Source organism: Lolium perenne, chromosome 4, assembly GCF_019359855.2.
Source record: "Lolium perenne isolate Kyuss_39 chromosome 4, Kyuss_2.0, whole genome shotgun sequence".
Lineage (NCBI taxonomy): Eukaryota > Viridiplantae > Streptophyta > Magnoliopsida > Poales > Poaceae > Lolium > Lolium perenne.
Genome location: NC_067247.2, coordinates 235,629,673 through 235,655,884, shown reverse-complemented (window position 1 = coordinate 235,655,884; position 26,212 = coordinate 235,629,673). Strand labels below are relative to the sequence as shown.

General features: G+C 40.9%; 1 protein-coding gene across 1 annotated transcript; it reads right to left on the bottom strand.

Annotated features, from left to right (window-relative positions):
- Positions 1-10,886: 10,886 nt before the first annotated feature.
- Positions 10,887-13,821, bottom strand: LOC127332562 (probable esterase D14L). The gene is made up of 2 exons (XM_051358873.2): positions 13,357-13,821; positions 10,887-11,536 (listed from the first exon to the last, which is right to left on the bottom strand). Exons 1-2 carry the CDS (start codon positions 13,725-13,727, stop codon positions 11,092-11,094), a joined length of 816 nt encoding a protein of 271 aa, XP_051214833.1. The 5' UTR covers positions 13,728-13,821; the 3' UTR covers positions 10,887-11,091.
- Positions 13,822-26,212: the final 12,391 nt, after the last annotated feature.

Below are 26,212 nucleotides of genomic sequence, written 5' to 3'. Positions count from 1 at the left end.
AGCTTCTTGATAATATGATGATCAATTACTCTGAATGGCACACAGAAAGAGCTCCACAAGGTAAGAAGGTAAATTATGTCGAAGAAACCTCCTCCTTGAGTGATAAGATTGATGCTATTATGTCTATGCTTGTGAATGATAGGACTAATGTTGATCCTAATAATGTTCCGTTAGCTTCATTGGTTGCTCAAGAAGAACATGTTGATGTAAACTTCATTAAAAATAATAATTTCAACAACAATGCTTACCGGAACAATGCTAGTAACAACTATAGGCCATATCCTTATAATAATGGCAACGGCTATGGTAATTCTTATGGGAATTCTTACAACAATAATAGGAACACACCCCCTGGACTTGAAGCTATGCTTAAAGAATTTATTAGTACACAAACTGCTTTTAACAAATCTGTTGAAGAAAAGCTTGGAAAAATTGATATACTTGCTTCTAAAGTCGATAGTCTTGCTGCTGATGTTGATCTTTTGAAATCGAAAGTTATGCCTCATGAAAATCTTAATAATAAAATTGTTACTACAGCAAATGCCATCCAAGTTAGAATTAATGAGAATATAAGATTGATGGCCGAATTGCGTGCTAGGTGGGAAAGAGAAGAAAATGAAAAAGAAGATAATATAGCTAAAGATTGGACTATTACCACCACTAGTAATGCTAATTCTACACAAGTTGCTGCACCTCCTACTAATAATAATAAAATAATTGGTGTTAGCAATGTTTCCACTTCTAATGCAAAGCGCGAAAAACTACCTGAAACTGCTAAAACTGCTGAAACTGCATGTGATAAAACTGCTGAAATTTTTTCCAACATTGGGGATGATGATCCCATTGCTTTAGATTATAATGGTTTGAATTTTGATGATTGCCACGTCTCTGAAGTTATAAAGTTCTTACAAAAACTTGCTAAAAGTCGTAATGCTAGTGCTATAAATTTGGCTTTCACGAAACATATTACAAATGCTCTCATAAAAGCTAGAGAAGAGAAACTAGAACGCGAAACTTCTATTCCTAGGAAGCTAGAGGATGGTTGGGAGCCCATCATTAAGATGAAGGTCAATGACTTTGATTGTAATGCTTTATGTGATCTTGGTGCAAGTATTTCTGTTATGCCTAAGAAAATCTATAATATGCTTGACTTGCCACCACTGAAAAATTGTTATTTGGATGTTAATCTTGCTGATCATTCTACAAAGAAACCTTTGGGGAAAGTTGATAATGTTCGCATTACCGTTAACAATAACCTTGTCCCCGTTGATTTTGTTGTCTTGGATATTGAATGCAATGCATCTTGTCCCATCATATTGGGAAGACCTTTTCTTCGAACTGTTGGTGCTATCATTGATATGAAGGAAGGTAATATTAAATATCAATTTCCTCTCAAGAAAGGTATGGAACACTTCCCTAGAAAGAGAATGAAGTTACCTTTTGATTCTATCATTAGAACAAATTATGATGTTGACACTTCGTCTCTTGACAATACTTGATACACACTTTCTGCGCCTAGCTGAAAGGCGTAAAAGAAAAGCGCTTATGGGAGACAATCCATGTTTTTACTACAGTACCTTTGTTTTTATTTTGAGTCTTGGAAGTTGTTTACTACTGTAGCAACCTCTCCTTATCTTAGTTTTGTGTATTGTTGTGCCAAGTAAAGTCGTTGATAGTAAGGTTCATACTAGATTTGGATTACTGCGCAGAAACAGATTTCTTTGCTGTCACGAATCTGGGCCAAATTCTCTGTAGGTAACTCAGAAAATTATGCCAATTTACGTGAGTGATCCTCAGATATGTACGCAACTTTCATTCAATTTGAGCATTTTCATTTGAGCAACTCTGGTGCCTCAATAAAATTCGTCATTACGAACTGTTCTATTTTGACAGATTCTGCCTTTTATTTCGCATTGCCTGTTTTGTTATGTTCGATGGATTTTTCTATTCCATTGACTTTCAGTAGCTTTGTGCAATGTCCAGAAGTGTTAAGAATGATTATGTCACCTCTGAACATGTATATTTTGATTGTGCACTAACCCTCTAATGAGTTGTTTTGAGTTTGGTGTGGAGGAAGTTTTCAAGGATCAAGAGAGGGAGATGATACAACATGATCAAGGAGAGTGAAAGCTCTAAGCTTGGGGATGCCCCGGTGCTTCACCCCTGCATATATCAAGAAGACTCAAGCGTCTAAGCTTGGGGATGCCCAAGGCATCCCCTTCTTCATCGACAACATTATCAGGTTCCTCCCCTGAAACTATATTTTTATTCCATCACATCTTATGTACTTTGCTTGGAGCGTCGGTTTGTTTTTGTTTTGTTTGAATAAAATGGATCCTAGCATTCATTGTGTGGGAGAGAGACACGCTCCACTGTAGCATATGGACAAGTATGTCCTTAGGCTTTACTCATAGTATTCATGGCGAAGTTTCTTCTTCGTTAAATTGTTATATGGTTGGAATTGGAAAATGATACATGTAGTAATTTGCTATAATGTCTTGGATAATGTGATACTTGGCAATTGTTGTGCTCATGATTAAGCTCTTGCATCATATACTTTGCACCTATTAATGAAGAAATACATAGAGCATGCTAAAATTTGGTTTGCATATTTGGTCTCTCTAAGGTCTAGATAATTTCTAGTATTGAGTTTGAACAACAAGGAAGACGGTGTAGAGTCTTATAATGTTTACAATATATCTTTTATGTGATTTTTGCTGCACCGCTTCATCCTTGTGTTTGTTTCAAATAGCCTTGCTAGCCTAAACCTTGTATCGAGAGGGAATACTTCTCATGCATCCAAAATACTTGAGCCAACTACTATGCCATTTGTGTCCACCATACCTACCTACTACATGGTATTTCTCCGCCATTCCAAAGTAAATTGCTTGAGTGCTACCTTTAAATTTCTATCCTCTACCTTTACAATATATAGCTCATGGGACAAATAGCCTAAAAACTATTGTGGTATTGAATATGTACTTATGCACTTTATCTCTTATTAAGTTGCTTGTTGTGCGATAACCATGTTCCTGGGGACGCCATCAACTACTCTTTGTTGAATATCATGTGAGTTGCTATGCATGTTCGTCTTGTTTGAAGTAAGGGCGATTTACCACCTAATGGTTAGAGCATGCATGTTGTTAGAGAAGAACATTGGGCCGCTAACTAAAGCCATGATCCATGGTGGAAGTTTCAGTTTTGGACATATATCCTCAATCTCATATGAGAAAATTAATTGTTGCTACATGCTTATGCATTAAAGAGGAGTCCATTATCTGTTGTCTATGTTGTCCCGGTATGGATGTCTAAGTTGAGAATAATCAATAGCGAGAAATCCGATGCGAGCTTTCTCCTTAGACCTTTGTACAGGCGGCATAGAGGTACCCCTTTGTGACACTTGGTTAAAACATGTGCATTGCGATAATCCCGGTAATCCAAGCTAATTAGGACAAGGTGCGGGCACTATTAGTATACTATGCATGAGGCTTGCAACTTGTAAGATATAATTTACATAACACATATGCTTTATTACTACCGTTGACAAAATTGTTTCTTGTTTTTAAAACCAAAGCTCTAGCACAAATATAGCAATCGATGCTTTCCTCTTTGAAGGACCTTTCTTTTACTTTTATTGTTGAGTCAATTCACCTATTTCTCTCCACCTCAAGAAGCAAACACTTGTGTGAACTGTGCATTGATTCCTACATACTTGCATATTGCACTTACTATATTACTTTACATTGACAATATCCATGAGATATACATGTTATAAGTTGAAAGGAACCGCTGAAACTTCATCTTCCTTTGTGTTGCTTCAATGCTTTTACTTTGATTTATTGCTTTATGAGTTAACTTTTATGCAAGACTTATTGATGCTTGTCTTGAAGTACTATTCATGAAAAGTCTTTGCTATATGATTCACTTGTTTACTCATGTCATATACATTGTTTTGATCGCTGCATTCACTACATATGCTTTACAAATAGTATGATCAAGGTTATGATGGCATGTCACTCCAGAAATTATCTTTGTTATCGTTTTACCTGCTCGGGACGAGCAGAACTAAGCTTAGGGATGCTGATACGTTTCCGACGTATCGATAATTTCTTGTGTTCCATGCCACATTATTGATAATATCTACATGTTTTATGCACACTTTATGTCATATTCGTGCATTTTCTAGAACTAACCTATTAACAAGATGCCGAAGAGCCAGTTGCTGTTTTCTGCTGTTTTTGGTTTCAGAAATCCTAGTAACGAAATATTCTCGGAATTGGACGAAATCAACGCCCAGGGTCCTATTTTGCCACGAAGCTTCCAGAAGACCGAAGAGGACACGAAGTGGGGCCACGAGGTGGCCAGACTATAGGGCGGCGCGGCCCAAGCCCTGGCCGCGCCGACCTATAGTGTGGGCCCCTCGTGTGGCCCCCTGACCTGCCCTTCCGCCTACTTAAAGCCTCCGTCGCGAAACCCCCAGTACCGAGAGCCACGATACGGAAAACCTTCCAGAGACGCCGCCGCCGCCAATCCCATCTTGGGGGATTCAGGAGATCGCCTCCGGCACCCTGCCGGAGAGGGGAATCATCTCCCGGAGGACTGTACGCCGCCATGGTCGCCTCCGGAGTGATGAGTGAGTAGTCTACCCCTGGACTATGGGTCCATAGCAGTAGCTAGATGGTTGTCTTCTCCCCATTGTGCTTAATTGTCGGGTCTTGTGAGCTGCCGAACATGATCAAGATCATCTATCTGTAATTCTATATGTTGCGTTTGTTGGGATCCGATGAATAGAGAATACTTGTTATGTTGATTATCAAAGTTATGTCTATGTGTTGTTTATGATCTTGCATGCTCTCCGTTATTAGTAGATGCTCTGGCCAAGTTGATGCTAGTAACTCCAAGAGGGAGTATTTATGCTCGATAGTGGGTTCATGTCTCCGTGAATCTGGAGGAGTGACAAGAACCTCTAAGATTATGGATGTGCTGTTGCCACTAGGGATAAAACATTGGTGCTATGTTCGAGGATGTAGTCACTGATTACATTACGCGCAATACTTAATGCAATTGTCTGTTGTTAGCAACTTAATACTGGAGGGGGTTCGGATGATAACCTGAAGGTGGACTTTTTAGGCATAGATGCATGCTGGATAGCGGTCTATGTACTTTGTCATAATGCCCAATTAAATCTCACTATACTCATCATAATATGTATGTGCATGGTCATGCCCTCTCTATTTGTCAATTGCCCAACTGTAATTTGTTCACCCAACATGATGTTTATCTTATGGGAGAGACACCTCTAGTGAACTGTGGACCCCGGTCCAATTTTCTATACTAAAATACAATCTACTGCAATACTGTTCTACTGTTTTCTGCAAACAATCATCTTCCACACAATACGGTTAATCCTTTGTTACAGCAAGCCGGTGAGATTGACAACCTCACTGTTTCGTTGGGGCAAAGTACTTTGGTTGTGTTGTGCAGGTTCCACGTTGGCGCCGGAATCTCTGGTGTTGCGCCGCACTACATCCCGCCGCCATCAACCTTCAACGTGCTTCTTGACTCCTACTGGTTCGATTAAACCTTGGTTTCTTACTGAGGGAAACTTGCCGCTGTGCGCATCACACCTCCCTCTTGGGTTCCCAACGGACGTGTCAACTACACGCATCAAGGTTCATTGTAGAGCTCGGTGTGGTTCCTAGTGCATTGGACCCACTAGTCATCTACTGTGACAACATGGGTGCCATCGCCAATGCACAAGAACCAAGGTCACACAAGATGCTGAAGCATATCAAGCTGCGTTATCACTCGATTCGCGAGTACATCGAAGATGGAGAAGTAAAGATTTGCAAAGTACACACTGATCTGAATGTAGCAGATCCGTTGACTAAAGCTCTCCCTAGGGCAAAACATGACCAACACCAGAATGCCATGGGTGTTAGGTACATTACAATGTAATCTAGATTATTGACTCTAGTGCAAGTGGGAGACTGTTGGAGATATGCCCAAGAGGCAATAATAAAAGTGGTTATTATATATCTTTATGTTTATGATAAATGTTTATATACCATGCTATAATTGTATTAACCGAAACATTGATACATGTGTGATATGTAAACAACAAAGAGTCCCTAGTATGCCTCTTAACTAGCTTGTTGATTAATGGATGATTAGTTTCATAATCATGAACATTGGATGTTATTAATAACAAGGTTATATCATTGTATGAATGATGTAATGGACACACCCAAATCAAGCGTAGCATAAGATCACGTCATTAAGTTATTTGCTATAAGCATTCGATACATAGTTACCTAGTCCTTATGACCATGAGATCATGTAAATCACTTATACCGGAAAGGTACTTTGATTACATCAAACGCCACTGCGTAAATGGGTGGTTATAAAGGTGGGATTAAGTATCCGGAAAGTATGAGTTGAGGCATATGGATCAACAGTGGGATTTGTCCACCCCGATGACAGATAGATATACTCTGGGCCCTCTCGGTGGAATATCGTCTAATGTCTTGCAAGCATATGAATAAGTTCATAAGAGACCACATACCACGGTACGAGTAAAGAGTACTTGTCAGTTGACGAGGTTGAACAAGGTATAGAGTGATACCGATGATCAAACCTCGGACAAGTAAAATATCGCGTGACAAAGGGAATTGGTATCGTATGTGAATGGTTCACTCGATCACTAAAGTCATCGTTGAACATGTGGGAGCCATTATGGATCTCCAGATCCCGCTATTGGTTATTGGTCGGAGAGAGTACTCAACCATGTCCACATAGTTCGCGAACCGTAGGGTGACACACTTAAGGTTTGATGTTGAAATGGTAGAACTTGAATATGGAATGGAGTTCGAAGTATTGTTCGAAGTCCCGGATGGGATCCCGGACATCACGAGGAGTTCCGGAATGGTCCGGAGAATAAGATTCATATAAAGGAAGTCATTTTATAAGATTTAAAATGATCCGGAAGATTTTATGGAAGGTTCTAGAAGGTTCTAGAAAAGTCCGGAAGAAATCAAATTGAAAGGCAGAGTCCCGAAGGGACTCCACCTCCCATGGCCGGCCAACCCTAGAGGGGGGAGTCCAAGGTGGACTCCACCTAGGTGGCCGGACACCCCCCCCCCTCATGGAAGGGTGGGAGTCCCACTTGGGTGGGAGTCCCACCTTAGGTAGGTTTCCCTACACATGGAAGGTTTTGGGTTGGGGTCTTATTCGAAGACTTGTAGTCCAACACTTGGGGGTTCCACCTATATAATGAGGAGCAAGGGGAGGGGGCCGGCCACACCAAAGCCATTGTGGCCGCACCCCTCATAGTGGCCGCCCACCTCCCCCTCTCCCAAACCCTAGCCGCCCCCCTCTCCTCCACCTCTCCCGCAACGCTTAGCGAAGTTCCGCCGGAGTTCTCCATCACCACCGCCACCACGCCGTCGTGCTGCCAGATTCAAGGAGGAGCTACTACTTCCGCTGCCCGCTGGAACGGGGAGAAGGACATCGTCTTCATCAACACCGAGCGTGTGACCGAGTACGGAGGTGCTGCCCGATCGTGGCACCATGATCAAGATCTTCTACGCGCTTTTGCAAGCGGCAAGTGATCGTCTACCGCACCAATAAGAGCCTACTCTTATAGGCTTTGGAAATCTTCAAGGGTGAGTCTCGATCATCCCCTCGTTGCTCCCGTCTTCTAGATTGCATCTTGGCTTGGATTGCGTTCTCGCGGTAGGAATTTTTTTTGTTTTCTATGCAACGAATCCCTACACAAGCTGCTTTTGACAGACTGAAAAAAGTCATGTCCCAACCCCCATTGCTGGCATTGCCCAATTTCACACTTCCATTCATTTTGGAAACTGATGCTTGTGACACTGGCCTAGGAGCTATGTTAATGCAAGAGGCAAAGCCATTAGCTTACTTCAGCCGTGCCTTGGGTCCAAAAAATGCAGCTATGTCAGTATATGAGAAGGAAGCTCTAGCTATACTAGAAGCCTTGAAGAAATGGAGACATTATTTCCTTGGCAATAAACTAGTAATTAAAACTGACCAATGCAGCCTCAAGTACGTGGCAAGCCAAAGGTTATTGGAAGGAATCCAACACAAGCTTATGTTGAAACTCTTGGAATTTTTGACTACTCTATCCAGTACAAGAGGGGAACTAAAAATTCTGCTGTTGATGCCTTATCCAGAAAATACCAACCAGTGGACATGGATGAGCAACAGGAAAACTGTCAAGCCCTAGCTGTGGCAATTCCATCATGGACCAATGACATCATCACTTCTTACCTGGGAGATGAGACTAGCACCAAACTGCTCCAGGAGGTAACAATTGACCCCAACAGCCATGCACATTATTCAGTACAATCTGGTATTCTCAGATACAAAGAAAGACTATATATTGGTGCCTCCACTGATCTCAGACAGAAAGTGTTTGATTCTTTCCACTCTTCAGTATTTGGGGGACATTCTGGTACAAGAGTTACATACCACAAGCTCAAGCACATTTTCTACTGGCCCAAGATGAAACAATATGTTACTGATCAAATTGCAGCTTGTCCAATATGCCAGATATCAAAAACTGAAAAAATCCAATACCCAGGACCCTGGATCCTCTCAATATTCCCAAGAAGAAATGCTCTCAAATTAGTATGAACTTTGTTGAAGGGCTTCCTGCCTCTAAAGGAAAAAAATGTGATTCTAGTGGTGGTTGACAGGCTCACTAAATATGCCCACTTCCTTCCACTGTCTCATCCATACATTGTACAAACTGTGGCAGATTTTTTCATCAACAATATTATCAAACTACATGGACCACCAACAGTCATCACCACATATAGGGAGGACAATATTTTTCTCAGCAAACTGTGGAAGAAAATCTTCTCTGCCTTGAAAATTTCTCTGTATTTCTCCACAGCTTATCACCTAGAATCTGATGGCCAGACAGAGAGAGTTAACCAATGTATGGAATAATATCTGATGTGCATGGCATTCCAGCAACCAAGGAAATGGAGTGAGTATTTGCCTGCTGCTGAATTCTGGTACAATTGCAGCTATCACACTGCCATCAAGATGTCTCCCTTTGAGGCATTGTATGAGTATGCTCCTCCTCTCCTAACTGAATTACCAACAACCTCTACATTGTTGCCAGTAGCCTAGGAAACACTGCATGACAAGGAAAAGAAGATACTCACTCTGCAACACAACCTAGCTAAAGCATAGAAAACAATGAAGAAATATGCTGACCAAAACAGGACTCCAAGATCATTCCAGCTGGGAGATATGGTGTATCTCAAGATTATACCTCAGAGGGAAACTGCTTTGGGATAGGGAAATCCATTGAAACTAGCATCAAAATGGTATGGACCGTTCAAAATAATGCAGACAGTGGGAAAGCGTGCTTACAAGTTACAGCTGCCAGAAGGCACCCTGTTCCATGATGTATTTCATGTGAGTCATCTCAAGAAGCACATCGGTCCTGAGGCAATACCGTCAGCCAATCTACCACTGGTAACTCCATCAGGTATGATCAAATATTCACCGGTATCCATCCTACAGCGTCGACAGGTCCCAAGAAGTGCAGGAGACTATGATGTAGCTGTACCTCAATGGTTAATCCAATGGGAAGGCATGACAGAAGCCGAAGCAACCTGGGAGGACGCGGAATTCATCACCAAGACGTTTCCAGAGTTCAAGCCCTGAGGCCTTGTCTCAAGGGGGACATTGTCAGGATCGCCTCCTGACGCCAGGTGACAGACGACCACTTCTTAAGTTATCCAACGGTTCAGATCGCCAGGCGAAGGATCCAACGGTTGAGAGCGTCCGAGTTTAAACTGTGTTAATTCCCGCGTTAATCTTGTTTAAGCTTTGTAATGGCTGTACTTTAAACTAAGGGTGGTCCTGCTCTATGTTATAAAGGGCGGGAGTGGGAGGATGGGAGGCACGCTATGAATAAACCCTGTTATCTTCTTCCACATGGCTGCGCCGCCGGAGCGCCAACTTCTTCCTCCTCCTTCCCAAAACTCTAGTGAGTGAGCTCGGATCCTGACACGTTTGCAGGGCACGGTTTGTCTTACCCCATCCACTCTCCATCCGCATCCTACGGTCAGCGTTATTTCAATGCCAAACGACTTGGCTTCGTCCTCCCGTCGCAGCCAAACCATCAAGACGGGCGTCACCGAGCTGCCGGAAAGGGAGGGGAGCCGCGCCGGCTGCTCCTCCAGGGTGAGCTACGGGGTGGCTTCCTCCGACCCCTCACAACAGCGGGCATCCTTGCCGCTGGAAGCAAAGACCCCAGCAACAATTCCAAGTCCGATTTCTTCAGGTACACAACTGCACCGACCTTCGGTAGCACAAAATTGAACATGGACATTCAGTTAACTTCGTAGCTGAAAATTGAACACAATACTTACTACTGCCTCCGCTCCATAATAAGTTTCGTGATTTTAGTTCAAAAGGAAATTGAGAAAGGAAAACCCGACCGTGCAAAATCTTAATAACTGAAATCTGGACGACATACACAAGCAAAAGTGAACTGTTAGCATCATTTCTCCCATTGCACATACACTCAGCAAGGCAACAGGCCAACACTAAAATTCTGTCAAACTAAACAGCACATACATGGCTTAATAGCAGAGCATTACTTTATCTAGTTACAAACATCACGTGTTCTCTCAATTTCCATCATTTCCATTGTGACTTTTGCTTACTAGTTACAGTCATCATGTGTTCTCTCTAGGAATGGAAGAAGCTTCACGCGAAGGATTTTTCCTCACAATGACACTTGGAATTTATGGATGGACTCGAACGGTCTGAATCGAAAACCTGGTTGAGACCGACCCGTCATTCATGCAAGAGCTTGTACAAAGGATGAATCGGATACCTTGGATACCAACATGATTATTATACACATTTAGAAACGGACAATGGTTTACAATGTACACTACAATTTTGAAACGATTTACAACGCGTGGTGAATATGAAACTTATTATGGCAACAACAGGTGGGGGGATCCTACACTGAATAAAAGTGAAATACAGATACTGGCTTCCGATCAATATATCTTCTAGGAGGGATGGTGGCACGACCTAGAATGCAATATCATGCTGGATATGTCGGAGCAAGACTGGGGTGACGATGTCCGGCGAGCTAAGCTGGGGGAGATGGCCCTCGGAAGGCATCACCTCAACGATGGAGTCACCACCGAGATTCTTGTGCAGGTACTCTGACACCGCAACTGGCACTGCCAGGTCCTTGGTGCTCTGAACAATATGGCAAGGGACTGTGACGAGGGGGAGGAGGCTGCGCACATCGCTCTGGAATATCGTCTGGGCAACGCTCAGGGCAATGTCTGGACGGATGTTGAAGAGAGTTCGGCTGAACTCCTGAACTGCCACCGACTCCATGTCCCCTCCAACACAGAGTGGTGCAAAACCTGAGCACCAGGCCTTGTAGTTTGACCCCATTGCTTCAAACAGCTGATCAAGCTCTTCCTGCTCGAATCCCCCATAGTAGTCTGCATCATTGAGGTACCTATTTCGTCAAGACAGGACAGGTTATGTGACAAAAAAGTATATGCTCCATGATGCAAGAATGATGATTCTCATAAAGAAAGGCAAATTCAGTTTATATATGATGTCACTGAAGGTCTATGAACAGAATTGTTTGTATTTCTGTTTGGCCAAACAAAACCATTAACTATGATCTAAATCTATATTAGTTTGGCAGTAGACCAACCAACCAACGAGATTTATTTGATAGGGAGGCTTCTGTTAGGGGTCAACATCTCAGGTAGTTCTGATCATACTCGGAGCCTACGCTGAGGTGTTCTTCCTTTATCGCTTGTTTCGCCAATTTGATTATCGTGATTCGATAATCTGAGTGGTTTTGTTGGATTGAGTCATACAGAGCACACACACATCCTCAAACATTATGTCATAGGCCTATCTAGTAAGTAATATTATCTCATAATATCATTTACCCAAGCGTGGTATATAAATTTGTACAACGGTAGAACACTTCCTAACATTTTTGTATTCCTTGTTGCCAAAGACTGAGACATACCAAGAAGACATTTCGTCTATATGATGGAAGGTTCTGATAAAGTTCTGAACCGCCATTAAGAGTCACTATACCCTAATTAACTTTGATACAGAGGCTAGAGCAAAGGAAAATCCAATATTGGGAGTTTGAACACATATTTCTTCCTAGCATGATGGCCAACCATGGTCAGTTGATGACAACAAATTTGCTTCCATTTTTTTCCAAATGTATTGGCTTCCATTTTTTAAGGAGGATTGCCTACTCTGAAAGGTGTTCTTGTTCCTTGTAATCAATATATTCGATACAAGAATGATGGTTCTCATAAAGAAAAGTAAATTCAGCTTATATAGGATGCCACTAAAGGTTTACAAACACAGTTGATTGTATTTTTGTTTGACCAAACAAAATGCTTAACTATGATCTAAATCTGAACTTGCTAACGACGTGGGATTTTATTTTCAAGTCATAAGACGAATTCAACGGTTCACTAATGGATTGCCGGTTTTAGAGATAAATCATTTGAACTTTCAGATTTAGCAACTAATGGCGATGATAATATAACCTACCAAATTGCGGAGACAAAAAGAATTCTGTCCAAACATAACAACATCGATCTTTTTTTCAAGCCCTCATCGAGACAAATTCAACGGATTGCTAATGGGTTAACGGTTTTGGGGGAATATCATCTGGGAAGCTTCTGCGTGGGAGACAAATGTGAGCAAGCAGGCTACTTAGATTCTCCGAATAATAACAATTATCCACATCCAAAGCGCAACCTTGTATGCCAGTTAGCAGGTAGCATTATCTTGATTTCTTCTCAACTAAGCTATTTATTAATATAAGATCCAACAGTTCAACACCCAACGCCCCACTAAAATGTAAGTACTAAATTAAGCTGTGACATGTAAACAGATTTTTTGATACTATCCAGGTCACCATCGCCCATCAATGTTTTTGGAGTACAACTGGGAGAGCTAATCCTTTGAGCCAAGACCTCAAGATGTCGGCATCTCAATACAGGTACGGTCATGTAATAAAAATATGTAGTTAGTTGAATTAGTGACGCTTAGTTGAATTAGTGACGCCTAAGCCATGGTATATATATGTCCCTAGCGAGCAAATTTCAGGAAGTCCCCCAAATCAAAAACTTCCCTCGTGTGGTAGACGACCAGAAGAATCTATTATCCCAAATCGATCAAAACGAAAGCATAGGTTGTAAATCAAGCAAGTGTGTAATTGGTCAAAGTTGGGGAAATTGTTAAACGAATTAAGCAATTGTGGACGTGGGAGAGAAGGATCTTGCCTATTACCTGGGAGAGGCGGAAAGGAGCACTAGCTTGGAGAAGAGGTCGGGCCTGGAGATGGAGGCGAGCACCCCGATGACGGCAGAGACGGAGTGTCCGACGTAGATGCAGGATGCGACCCCGAGCTCCTCGAGGATGGCGAGGAGGTCGAGCGCGTAGCCCTCGAGCGTGGCGTATCGTGTGAAGTCGAAGTAGTCCGGGTTGGTTGGGCCGGCGCCCATGGTGTCGAAGAGGACGACGCGGTAGTCGGCGACGAGGTGCGGCACGAGGTGCTTCCAGACGGACTGGTCGGTGCCGAAGCCGTGCGCCAGGACGATCACCCCGCGCTTGCCCTCCCCGACCACCCGCAGGTTGTGAGCCTCCTCCACGATCCCCATGGATTTGATTGATTTGGTTTCTTTTCTGCTCTGCTCTGCTTTGACGGGGTGCGAGGGAGCAAGCAAAGCGAGGGCGGCAGTGGGAACAGGATGGGTGGCGGGGGTTTTAAGGCGGGCGGCGCAGGGCAGGCGGCTCAGGGGGTGTGGACCTGATTCTGCCACTCGCGGAACGGGACCACAGAGGCTTTGTACTTCTAGCGACAACTGGCTTCAACTTCGATCGTGACTTGCGGTTCGAGGGAGGCCTGTTATTTAAGTTTCAACCTCAAATTTTAATTCAACTTGCACATATTTTTAGTAAAATCCAGTGAATCGGGCATAATTCATTGGCCACTCTACTAAACTATCAGCTAAAATTCAGATACGGTTCGAGAGAAACATGTTAGTACTTAGGTTTGAACATGGAGGAGAGAGGAAACAACTCACATGGTAGAGAGGAGACAAGAAATAACTAACTTGATTTGGAGTCTAGCACAAAATCAGGGCCAAAGAGATCAAAACAAGTCAACTGACTGGACATTTCATGTATGTACACGAGGGGAGTGGGTTGTAATTTGAACCAAGGTTTAAAATAGCGTGCTAAATGAAATAGCGTGCTAATTTGAACCGAGGTTCAAACACTACGTCCGCTATATCGTGCTAATTGCGTGCTATATTTTAAATAGCGTTTAAAAAATAACCAAATATAGCCTAAAATAAAAGAGTTCGCTAAAAAGGTTGAATATTTAGTCCAAAAAATGACTGAATCATACATACATAACCACACATAACAAATAGATCTCCAATTTTTTAGAAGGCTAACATCAGCTTTCCACAAGGCAACAACATAGTATAAATTATTTATTAAGAATCATCAACATTAGCGATATTATGTTCTAATCTAGAAGAGGAACCAACAGATTGCAGTTCATCACCACGAAAAAGTGAAAGCAACTTAGCTTGAAAATTAGCGCGATAACGCTATGAAGTTTTAGTGCGTTATACCATGCTATTTCACAAATAGCGCCATAGCGAGCAAAATTACTAAAATTTAGTGTGGACCCTACAAATATGTTATATCATGCTATTAGAGAAGAAATAGCGCGCTATTTTAAACCTTGATTTGAACCATCAAAGATCATAGTTGCAAAGAGGCATCCCTAGCAGGCGGTCGACCACCCATTTCTTTTGGGCAGTCAGATTCAGACATCAACAATGATAAAATTGCCGCCACCTTATTCTTCCTCAATTCTTGTGAACCGCCTTCCACCAACGACCTAACCACCTGCCCCCACCGCCCCACCTTGCGTCGAGCATCTCATCACTTGACCACCGCCCCCCAGTCGGCAATCCCTCTAAACCCCCTCCCTCCACACTCTTTCTTCTCCAGAGCCGGCCATCGCGCCCCCACCCTCTCCACCAAGTATTTTTTTTTTCATCCGCGCCTTGATACGTCCAATTTGCATCACTATTTTATATCATAATTTACTGTTATTCATTGATATATTTCATATTTAGAGGTGATACTTATGTCATTCCATCTATTTTGCATGTTTGATGATTATTGGAGAATTAACCACCGGAGCCAGGAGTCTGCTGGAAAAAGGACCGTTAAGGCACCATATTTCTGAAGACCAACAATTCCCAACAAAGATACGTAAAATCATATTTTTCCAGATGACGGAGAAAGCCAGGAGGGAAGGCCGAGATGGGCCAGGGGGGCTCCAAACCACCCCTAGGCGCGGGCCCACCCCAGGCCGCGCCTAGGCATGGTGTGGCCGCCCTGGCCCACTTCTGACGATGCCCCCTCGCGTATTTCAACCCCCGGGGAAACCTACGATCGGGGGTGTGACTAGAGAAATATTCTGCCGCCACTACGGGGCGAAGAACCAGAGAGAGAAAAGCTCTCCGGCAGGCTGAAATCTGCCGGGGAAATTCCTTCCCATAGAGGGTAGATCATCGCCATCGCCACCGCCATCGAGCTGGACTTCATCGGGATCATCATCACCATCATCTCCACTACCAGTACCATCATCACCGTCGTTTCCAAGCCGTTCCGCTGTAACATCTTGGGTTTGATACTTGTCTAGTTCATAGGGAAAACTTTCCCGGTGTTGATTACTCCTTGTAGTTGATGCTATTGAGTGAAACCATTGAATTAAGGTTTATGTCCAGATTGTTATTCATCATTATATCACCTATGATTATGATCCATAGGATGTCTCGTGAGTAGTTCATTTAGTTCTTGAGGATATGAGAGAACTCATGTTGTTAGTAGTGGAACTGTGTTGAATAATATGCAATGATCTGATATTTAAGTTCTGGTGCTATTCTCCTAGTGGTGTCATGTGAACGTCGACTACATGATACTTCACCTTTATGAGCCTAGGGGAATGCATCGTGTATTCGGCTACTAATTGTGGGGTTGCGGGAGCGACAGAAACCCAAACCCCCGTTAGGAAACCGGTGCACGAGGGAGTGTAGGATCTCAGAGTTTAAGGTTGTGGTTACATTTATCTTAATTACTTTCTTGTAGTTGCGGATGCTTGCAAGAGGTATAATCACAAGTATGTATTAGTCCAAGTATGGGGTAGTGCATTAGCATAGATTCATCCACAGAACACTTACCCAACCATTGAATATTATTTAGCTATGTGAAGTGAAACCACTTGACGTAATTTCCGTGTGTCCTCAGGAACGTTTGGTCGTCATAAGTACAACAATTGGCTTGTCCTTTGCTATAAAAAGGATTGAGCCACTCGCTGCAATTACTACTACTGCATTTTATTTACTCGTACTTTATTTATCTGCAATACCAAATACCCCTGCAAACCTGTTTGCTAGTGTTTACAGTGAATCCTCGATCAAAACTGCGCGTCAACATCTTCTGCTCCTCGTTGGGTTCACCACTCTTATTTATCGAAAGTACTACGATACACCCCTATACTTGTGGTTCATAAAGACTATTTTCTGGCGCCGTTGACGGGGAGTGAAGCGCTATTGAAGAGCGCAATTGGTAAAGGTAACTTTTACTGTAAGTTATATTTTTATTTCTGTCTGCTACTGCTTTATTTCATTATGGAGGCGTCTCTGTTTGACTCTCTTTTTGGAATTACTACTAGCACTGTTGCGGTAGTAGATGAACCACCGCGTGCTCAATTGGATCCTTTTAAAATACCTATGAAAATTATTGAACGTGTTATGAATAACTGCTATTATGAAGATGGAACTGTCCATCCGGGTGATCATTTTCTCTTTATACATGAATTATGCGAGTTTTTCAAGTGTGCATGTATCTCAATGGACCAAGTTAAGAGGATATTATTCTCTTTATCACTTAAAGGAAGAGCTGCGGAAGGGTATAAGATGCTGAAGAATGGCCGATCTATTGGATGGGAGGAAATTATAGCTCTCTTTTATTCCAAATTCTATCCTCCAAGTGAGATTCATAAAGATCGGAATCAAATATATAATTTTTGGCCTCAAGATGGAGAGAGTATTGCCCAAGCGTGGGGGAGATTGAAGTCACTAATGCTCAAATGCCCCATTCATGAGCTCCCCAATAATACTGTTATTAATAACTTCTATGCAAGGCTTTCTCTTCATGATAAAGATTTATTGGATGCTTCTTGTTCTGGATCCTTTACACGTATGAAGGAAGAAGCTAAATGGGATCTTCTTGACCGTATTCAAGAAAATACTGAAGGATGGAAGAATGATAAAGGAAGAATGTCATGTATTAATTATGATTATGAATGCATTGAATCTTTTATGCAAACTGACGACTTTCCTAATACTAGTGTTGTTTATGGTCTTGATTCTCAAATTCTTGCAAATTGTTTTAAGGCTTTTGCCTCTTATCTTTATGTTCCCAAAAAGGAGCGGAAAAGGTATTGTGCACCATATAAGGATATTGTTAATTGTGTTACTGCTAGAAATATTGAAGTTTGTACTACTGATCGTGTTTTTCCTGAACCTTATATTGAGAAAGTACCTTTCCCTGCCAAGGTAAAGGAACATTCTATTGTAACTAGTCTGGTTAATAAAAGTAAAAAGAGCAATAGTAAAGGACTTGGTTACTGAAAATGTAGAAGATGTACATATTATATTTTGTGAAGATGCTTCTAATATTGTTTCACATCCTAGTAAATCGAAGAAAACTAGTGTTCCCGTAGGTGATCATTGCTATTATGGTTCATGTGATATTGGTACAAGTTCTAGTGCTATTCCTTATGAGATTTACAGGGAAATTATGCATGAAATTGGTTCTTGTGAACTTGAAGAAATTGATGTGGTTATTTAGCTTGCTAATAGAGAGACCATCTCTCCAATTGGTATTGTTAGAGATGTGGAAGTTCTATGTGGTAAGATTAAATATCCTCCTGATTTTCTAGTTCTTGGTTCAGCTGCTAGTAAGACTTGTCTTATAATTTTTGGTAGACCTTTCTTGAATACTTGTGGTGCTATTATAGATTGCAAGAAGGAGAAAATTCTTACTAAATTTGATGGAGAGTCTTATAAATTTAATTTTTCTAAGTTTGCTAAAGCTCCTTATAGAACTGAATTGCCTAATGAAGATTTTAGAGTTGAACAACTTGTTTCTATTGTTGTTGCTCCTAACAATACCTTGCAGCAATATATGGAGGAACACGAAAGTGAGGTATTTATGGAGGAAAGAAAGGAAATTGATGAGATTTTTCTTCGTCAACCGGAGATGCTTAAGCACGATTTACCTGTGGAAGACTTGACCAGGCTACCACCCAAGGAGGATCCTGTGTTTGATTTAAACCTTTACCCGATGATCTTAAATATGCTTATATTGATGATAAGAAAATATATCATATTATTATTAATTCTAAAATTTCAGGACAGGAAGAGGAAAAATTATTGGGAATATTAAAGAAGCACCGAGGAGCTATGGGATATACTCTTGATGATTTGAAGGGGATTTCTCCTACTATATGTCAGCATGCTAGTAACATGGAAACAGATGCAAAGCAAGTTTTTGAACATCAACACCGTTTAATTCCGAAGATGAAGGATGTGGTAAGAAATGAGGTATTGAAACTTCTTGATGCTGGTATTATTTATCCTATTGCTGATAGTGGGTTAGTCATGTGCATTGTGTCCCTAAGATAGGAGGAATTACTGTTGTGCATATTGAGAAAAATAAACTTATTCCTCAAAGAGTAGTAGTTGGTTATAGGATGTGCATATATTATAGAAAAGTTAATAAAGTTACTAAGAAAGATCATTATCCTTTACCTTTTATTTATCAAATGTTAGAAAGATTGTCTCAACTCATTTTTGTTTTCTTGATGGTTATTCTGGGTTTTCTCACATCAAGAGAAAACTACTTTTATTCTGGGTTTTCTCAAATTCTTGCAAATTGTTTTAAGCCTTTTTCCTCTTATATTGATGTTCCCCAAAAGGAGTGGAGCAAGTATAATGCACCTTATAAGGATATTGTTAATTGTGTTCCTGCTAGAAATATTGTAGTTCGTACAGCTGATCATGTTTTTCCTGAACCTTGTGGGTCATCACGAAAGTAGTACGATACACCCCTATACTTGTGGGTCATCACGCCTTTGACATAGGTTTCCCCTAATCCTCGTCGGCTTCGGTGAGGATTTGAGCGGTGGGGTGTTGCTCTCTCTCTCTCTCTATCTCTCTCTCTCCCTGTGTGTGTGTTTCAGGAGAAATTGGTGAGATAAGGGGCGGCCTGGGTAGTTGGAGGGTATAAGGAGGTGGGACCCCGGAAGGATTCTCTGCACACGTGCGAATGTGACCGCATGGCGCGATCGACCGCATAACAAGAAACCTAAGTTTAGAAGGGCTAGTTATCTACAACGAGGGTGGCTCAGATATCTATAATCGAGGTGGATGGCGGATTTCTACAAGATTACATGATGCAAACTTTTTATTTTTTTCCGATGTTGATTTTTATGAACACCTTGTGTGACCCTTGAGATGTAAACTTTGAATTCCAAATTATGCAACTTTGTAATAAAGAGGTTGTGTGCATCAGTTGATGCATGTGTTGGGTGAAAGGACATGATGCTGACTAGAGTAGAGGGGAGTTGAATAGGTGTTTTAAAAATATATTGATTTAGCTTGTAAGAATGCAGAATTAAATTAATGTTTATTTTGAAAGCATAAAACCTAAATAATAGGAGAGCTCTTCAACAGTAATAAGCTCATAGTCTCTCACTCGAACTAATCGCAATGAAGAGATCAACACTTATGCAAGAATGAAAAAGCACGAACACCAATGATGTTTAAATCCTTCACACATAAATCCCACCAAAGCAATAAATGCTATCGAGCAAGTGAAGAGGAGGAACAAAGGAAAAAATCAGCAAATGATTCCAACTACCCAGGCTGCCCCTTATGTCGCCAATTTCTCCCGAAACACACACACATAGGTCCCATCTAAATCTGACAATAAGTGCAAGAGTCATAGGAGGGAAAGAGATGAAGCAAGCTTTTGAGGTTGAATAATGGAGTATGAGATAGAGAGAAAGTGTAATGGTTGACCTTAACTCCGCTAGGAGCAAGGAGGGCTATTTATAGTCCAAGAGAGAAAACTAGCCGTTTGGGAAAACTCATGCGGCCCAAATTGGCGGTAAAATTGGCGATGCTGATCCTCCTGCCGGATTGGACCGGCATACGAACCGGCACGCCAGAATCCTCGCTGGAATGGCTGCCAGTACACAAGACTGGACCGGTTTGAACTGGAGCCGGAACCAATTCAGCGGACGTTATAATCGTTCTTTGTATAGCCATTCGACATATACAAAATAATTCCGACGGCTGCCAATTGATTTCGGAAGTGAGCCCAGCACAGCCGGTTTCGCAGTAACCCTGAAACTGCAATTTTCTCGAAAGAACTAAGCTCTCCACATAGTTCCCTAACTCCAATTGAGATAAACCAATATGTTAGAAATATACTGGCAAATAGAACCTCAAAAAAAGTGGAATATTATGAACCATATCAAAGTATATTTTTACAACATTTTAGAGGTAAGACCTCTCCACATGAAGAACCGGTAAAAACTTCCAAACTTGGAAGCGCAATCCTTCATTCAAGATGGAATACTTCACTTTATCATTTCTGCTTCATGACGACTCACAATTTTCTCCCCCATACACCACTATTGGATAGCTTCATTAAGGAACATCTTCACATGTCCATTATTATCAAATGGACGACAAGTTTCAAGCATATGATTATCTCGAGATGCTCATCTTGAACTTATCCTTCTCAACCTTGATGGCGATCACCACTTGATTTCATAGATCTTCTCATGGGAAATATGAGATCTTATTTTGATGAATGCCCATGACAAGATACCTAACCTACATAGAAAACACAAACACACATATATGATTGGTTAGTTCACAAAAGATAATTGATAAAACCTACCCTACCATAATAACACCTGATCCAATGTGGTAGAATCTTTATGATTCATGTGTTGACCAACTTGCATTTAATCTTCACTCTTAATCTTGGTCCAGCTTTTATCTCCTGCTCTATCATAATATCTTGAGGTACATAGAGAACTCTTCATTTGATTGCATGCTCCAGACTTTGGTCAACCATAGCTCACCTCATGAGACTATATATCATGACACCGGCTTAGAGCCATATCTTGAATTCATCCTTGCAATCAAACTCTCAAGATCTTGATCATATAATATTCTTCTCATGAAATCGATGACCTTGATGCCAATATCCAAGGTATATCCTAATATTCATGAAATCCACACTTGAGTACTATACATGGACTACAATAATTACATATGGAATATTCCTTAACATAAACTCAATGGAAACATTAGTCCATAGAGATTGACATTAATTATCAAAACTATACATAGAGGCAATGTACCCTTACAAAAGGCCGCTCAATATACCATTTCTTCATATACCGAAACAAAACTGTGTAGGCCAAGGCAGGGGCGGACCCATGTGTAGCTGAGTGGGGGCAGTGGCCCCCACTCAATTTTTGAAATTTCAATGTTATTTATTTGCATTTTAAGGAAAAGTTGCAAAAAAGTGGAATTTGCACTAGAACTGCCCCCACTCGGCTGAATTGCCCCCACTGAACATTTGGTCTGGGTCCGCCCATGGGCCAAGGAACGGTCTGGCCGTGAGCCCGACGGTGCTGGTTTGTACACCGGTTTCGCCGAGGCTTCCCAAAATGCATTATCTCCTTTGAACTATGCTCCGGAACTCCGATTATGTTGAAACCAATTTTGTTAAAAAGATAATGATATGTAGAACCCAACAAAAATTGGTAGTATTAGGAACCATCAAAGGATATTTTACCACTTAGAGGTAAAACCTCTCTACACGAAGAACCGGTAACCTCCAACTCGAAAAAACAATAGAGGATGCATAGAAATTCTGTTTTCAATGAACTTGGGATTGTTGAAAAGCTAGCAACAATATCGAAAATAGGGATGTCAAAGGATGTGCCTTCCACCGGGGAGTACCTTCTCATCCCCATCCAAATGAAATAATTGAGGAGATTTTTTTGCATCCCCATCCCCATTAGGTTCAAGGTGGGGATCTGGTTCCCCATGAAGAAGCTAAAAATAAATTATCTTCTCGTAATTTTGTGATCTTACATGTTTTACACATAAAAATAAGCAACTTTGTAATACCTACGTGGTAAAATGACAAAAATATCATAATTTAAATATTATTGAAATACACCACAAGTCTACACTAGACATAATATTACAACATATTTCATATAAATATACCAATATATATATATATATATTGAAGTAATTTTATACCACAATCTTTATATATTGAAGTATTTTTTTGTTAAAGAAAAACACGAAAAACAAGGACACCTTATTCATTGGAATGGAAGGAGTACTAGTTTATCAATATATGACATACCTTTCGCTCTCACAAAATTCCTAGCAGCACTACTATAGCTTGCTCTTGCATGAGAGCTCACTTACCTTCTCTTTTCTTTTCTCTTTCCTCCAACTAAAAGCAAGTTCAGTAGTATAGACAACTACTGGCTATAAGAAGCTACCATATCATATATAGCCAACCTAGCCAACAAGTACAACAGTTGGCTATAAAAATATACTCCCTCTGTTCCTAGATATAAGGTGTATAGTTTATGGCACGAAAATTAAGAAACGCACGTGGAGAGACAACTACACAATGTTTTGGCGGAATTGATCCTGGACAATTGACATGATAAAAAAGAGGAGTTTTCAAAAGATAAGAAAACCCAAGAAAATCCCTAAAATGTCCACACGGGTTGGTCACAACAATATACCTTATATTTTGAAGATTTTTGTCAAAAAACTACACACCTTACATCTAGAAACGGAGGGGTACTATTTTATCAATATATGTCTCACCTTTTACTCTCATAAAGTGCTTAGAAGCACGTGCTAGAGCTAACTCTTGCATTAATGCCCACTTACATTCTCTCCCATATTATCTCTCCTCCAACTAGTAAAAAAAATATTATTTTAATCCTTATAGCTAGCTGATTATAACTTATTCTCCTTGCTCTAAGAAAATATAACATTTAATTCCTTATAGCATGTTGACTACGTTGTTGACTAGGTTATATGATTATTTCATTTTCTAGGTTACTAGCGATTTGACGAACCGCTTTCGGAACATAAATGACATTTTTTTATTAACAGAGGTGCATCATATGGCTGGATATAAGAGTTATGATGACCTCCCTCCTTGCAAAAATATAGTGCATATACGATTTTTATGAAGTCAAACAATGTTAGGGTGACCAAATGTTTTGAGAAAATTATCTACATCTACCAACCAAGTATATACTATATAAAAATATACATCGTGAGGAATCTAATGGTATTAATTTGGTATTCTAAATGTTGATATTTTTTTTCCTATATACTTATTTCAACTTTAAAACGTTTGACTTTAAAAAAAAATCACGTGCACCACCTTTTGGCAAGGAGGGAGTAACACCCAACTTTTCTCGCCCAAGTCTCAAAAATTATATTTATGGCTTTCTCTAGAGTTCTTACCCTTTTTTAGAGTATCTGGAAGAAATTGAGCTTCGGTTTTAAATATATATTTAGACAACCGGAGTATCTTAATGATATTTCGGGAGTTCCTAAACTTGGGGGTTCTCCTATCAAAGTACTCTACGATAGCATGTACGTTTGAGAACCTTTGGGTTTTAATTAAGTCTCAAATAGTACTATAGCGAAGGAATGCAATCTGTACACCAACATCTAGTTTTTGCGAGAGCCCGTGCACTCATCCAAGTACATATCTTGTCCCTGTTGTTCTATAGGTTCGAACGGAGCCTCTTTGTCTTCCTCAAACACCAAATTGTGGAAGGATCTACAAACTGAATGAGAACATACATTGTTGGGTATGAAAGTATCAGGTTCTTCTCCACTTTACAGGAAAAAAAATCAGGTTCTTCTCCAAGCACTGTCGTTCTTATTTTTGAGTTTGGGACCTCCTTGATGGGCATGAATAGGATAGAGAGCTGCCTTCCTTGTCGGGAATTACAAAAGGTTTGTAAATGCCGGTATTCACTTTTATCATCGAGAAAACAAGTTCATCCTCGATCAAGAGAAGAAGCTTCAGAGAAAGCCGACTCAATGAAAATGTAGGACCTTTTTTTAGACAAAAGACACTTAGTCCCCAATTTAAATAAACAAAGCCCAAAATCAACCACGAAAAAGACCTAGTTTTCACCTAATGGTCCAAACTTTGTCGCCTCAACTGGGTTTCAATTTCTTCCATAACATAGTGCGCGCCTGTTCTAAGTTGACATATTGCTTTGGGCTTGTTTAGCACATAGTTGTGCGCCTAGTTATTGCATTATGAAACAGTCTTATTCTAGAATTTAAACAAGTTTATCTTCCTTGGATTTAATTAGTCTAATATACATCCTCCATCACTATCTCTCCCGAGACTTTGTATTGATTCCTCCTTATAACTAATCACCTAAGAAAATTAGTCTTTTTATTTTTAAAGGTTGGAGCCCACTTTTCAGAAAAAATAAGTCTAGCTTGCTTAGACACACACAGCTAAAGACTATAAACTAGTCGGAAAGAGTAACATGCTACAAGGTAGTACAAACATCACATGGCATGGGGCATCTACAGGTAGGACAAGCTTACTGCAAATTTGTGATCACATCATGTGCTAGGTGCAACGAAATCTTTAGTGATTGAACTCTGAGAAAATTTCCCTGCAAAGAAAACCTCAGATTATTTTGTGGATTGGTTTAGCCTATATCACTTTCGCTCATGCTGCATGTCTGATCAGTTCTGGTAAGTGTGACTGGTACTGAACAGACTCCCCACAGAGATAGAAAGAGGATGATGCGCGCGTTTGGTCGCATCTTACTATTTGCCAGAAGCCCATCAACTTGATATATTTGCAGCATGATGCTGCCGTGTACGATGGGACGGCGGTGCGCGCTGATATCAGCGTTGTTTTCTTGTCTGCCAAATGCCAATCGGGTCATTTTCTAGACACGTACATGCATACACGATTGAAAATGCAGGAACCGCCAAATCCTTGTCGCTCTCAAGAAATGATCAATATCTTTAAGAAACGAAAGAAACATCCCCGTCCTAAATTATTTGACTCAGTTATATATAGATACTTAATTTAGGATAGAGGGAATACATTTTTAAACAAGCTAACGTGCTATCATCATACGATGGCTTTATTGTTCTGTTATCTTTTCTTACGGTTTGCCTACTACATTTACACAAAAGAGAACTTCTGGAAAACTGTTCTAAAAATAAACTAGACGTGCGAGGCTGCTGATCCACTAGTTGGCATACATACTGAATGTGAATATGGCGTGGATGTAACCCCTGTTATAGATAGCTGGACAATCATGAAAACATTAACAACAAATATTTTGTGTGAAGAAGTAAGAACGTGTAGGAACTAGTTCTTCCGGAAAATATTCCTATCCTTTTCAAAAAGAAAACGGAACTAGTTTTTTCTCGATAAAAGAGCTTTTCTTGATTCAGTAAGTCGTATTGAGGTGATGCGTGCATCCCACAAGTCTCACTTATTACAACAACTTGCAACATAAAATTAAATGGTCTTATGTTGGATTATTAGGTAATTTTCGTGTAAGTTTAATTACCGAAAGCAACATTACAGATGCACAAGCATACTTAACCACACACATCAGATTAAGCACATACATCAGATCTGAACATGGAACAAGTAGCAGTGCAAGGTAGGAGAGGAAAAAACACGTACATCGCGACCGGGAAGGTCGCACCAGCAGCAGCACCGGCACCACCATGGGAGTTGTTGATGTCGCCCATGGTGTAGTCGGATCTATCGATGTAGCAGTCGATCCGGCGAAGAAGAGCACGAACAGCAGCGAGCAGTCGCGCCGAGACGCTCCCCAAAAACCTTATCGCCCGTCTCCCGGTGCAGGATCCGAACGAACGTGGTTTCGGAGGTCTGCTCTACCGGAAGGCTGTGC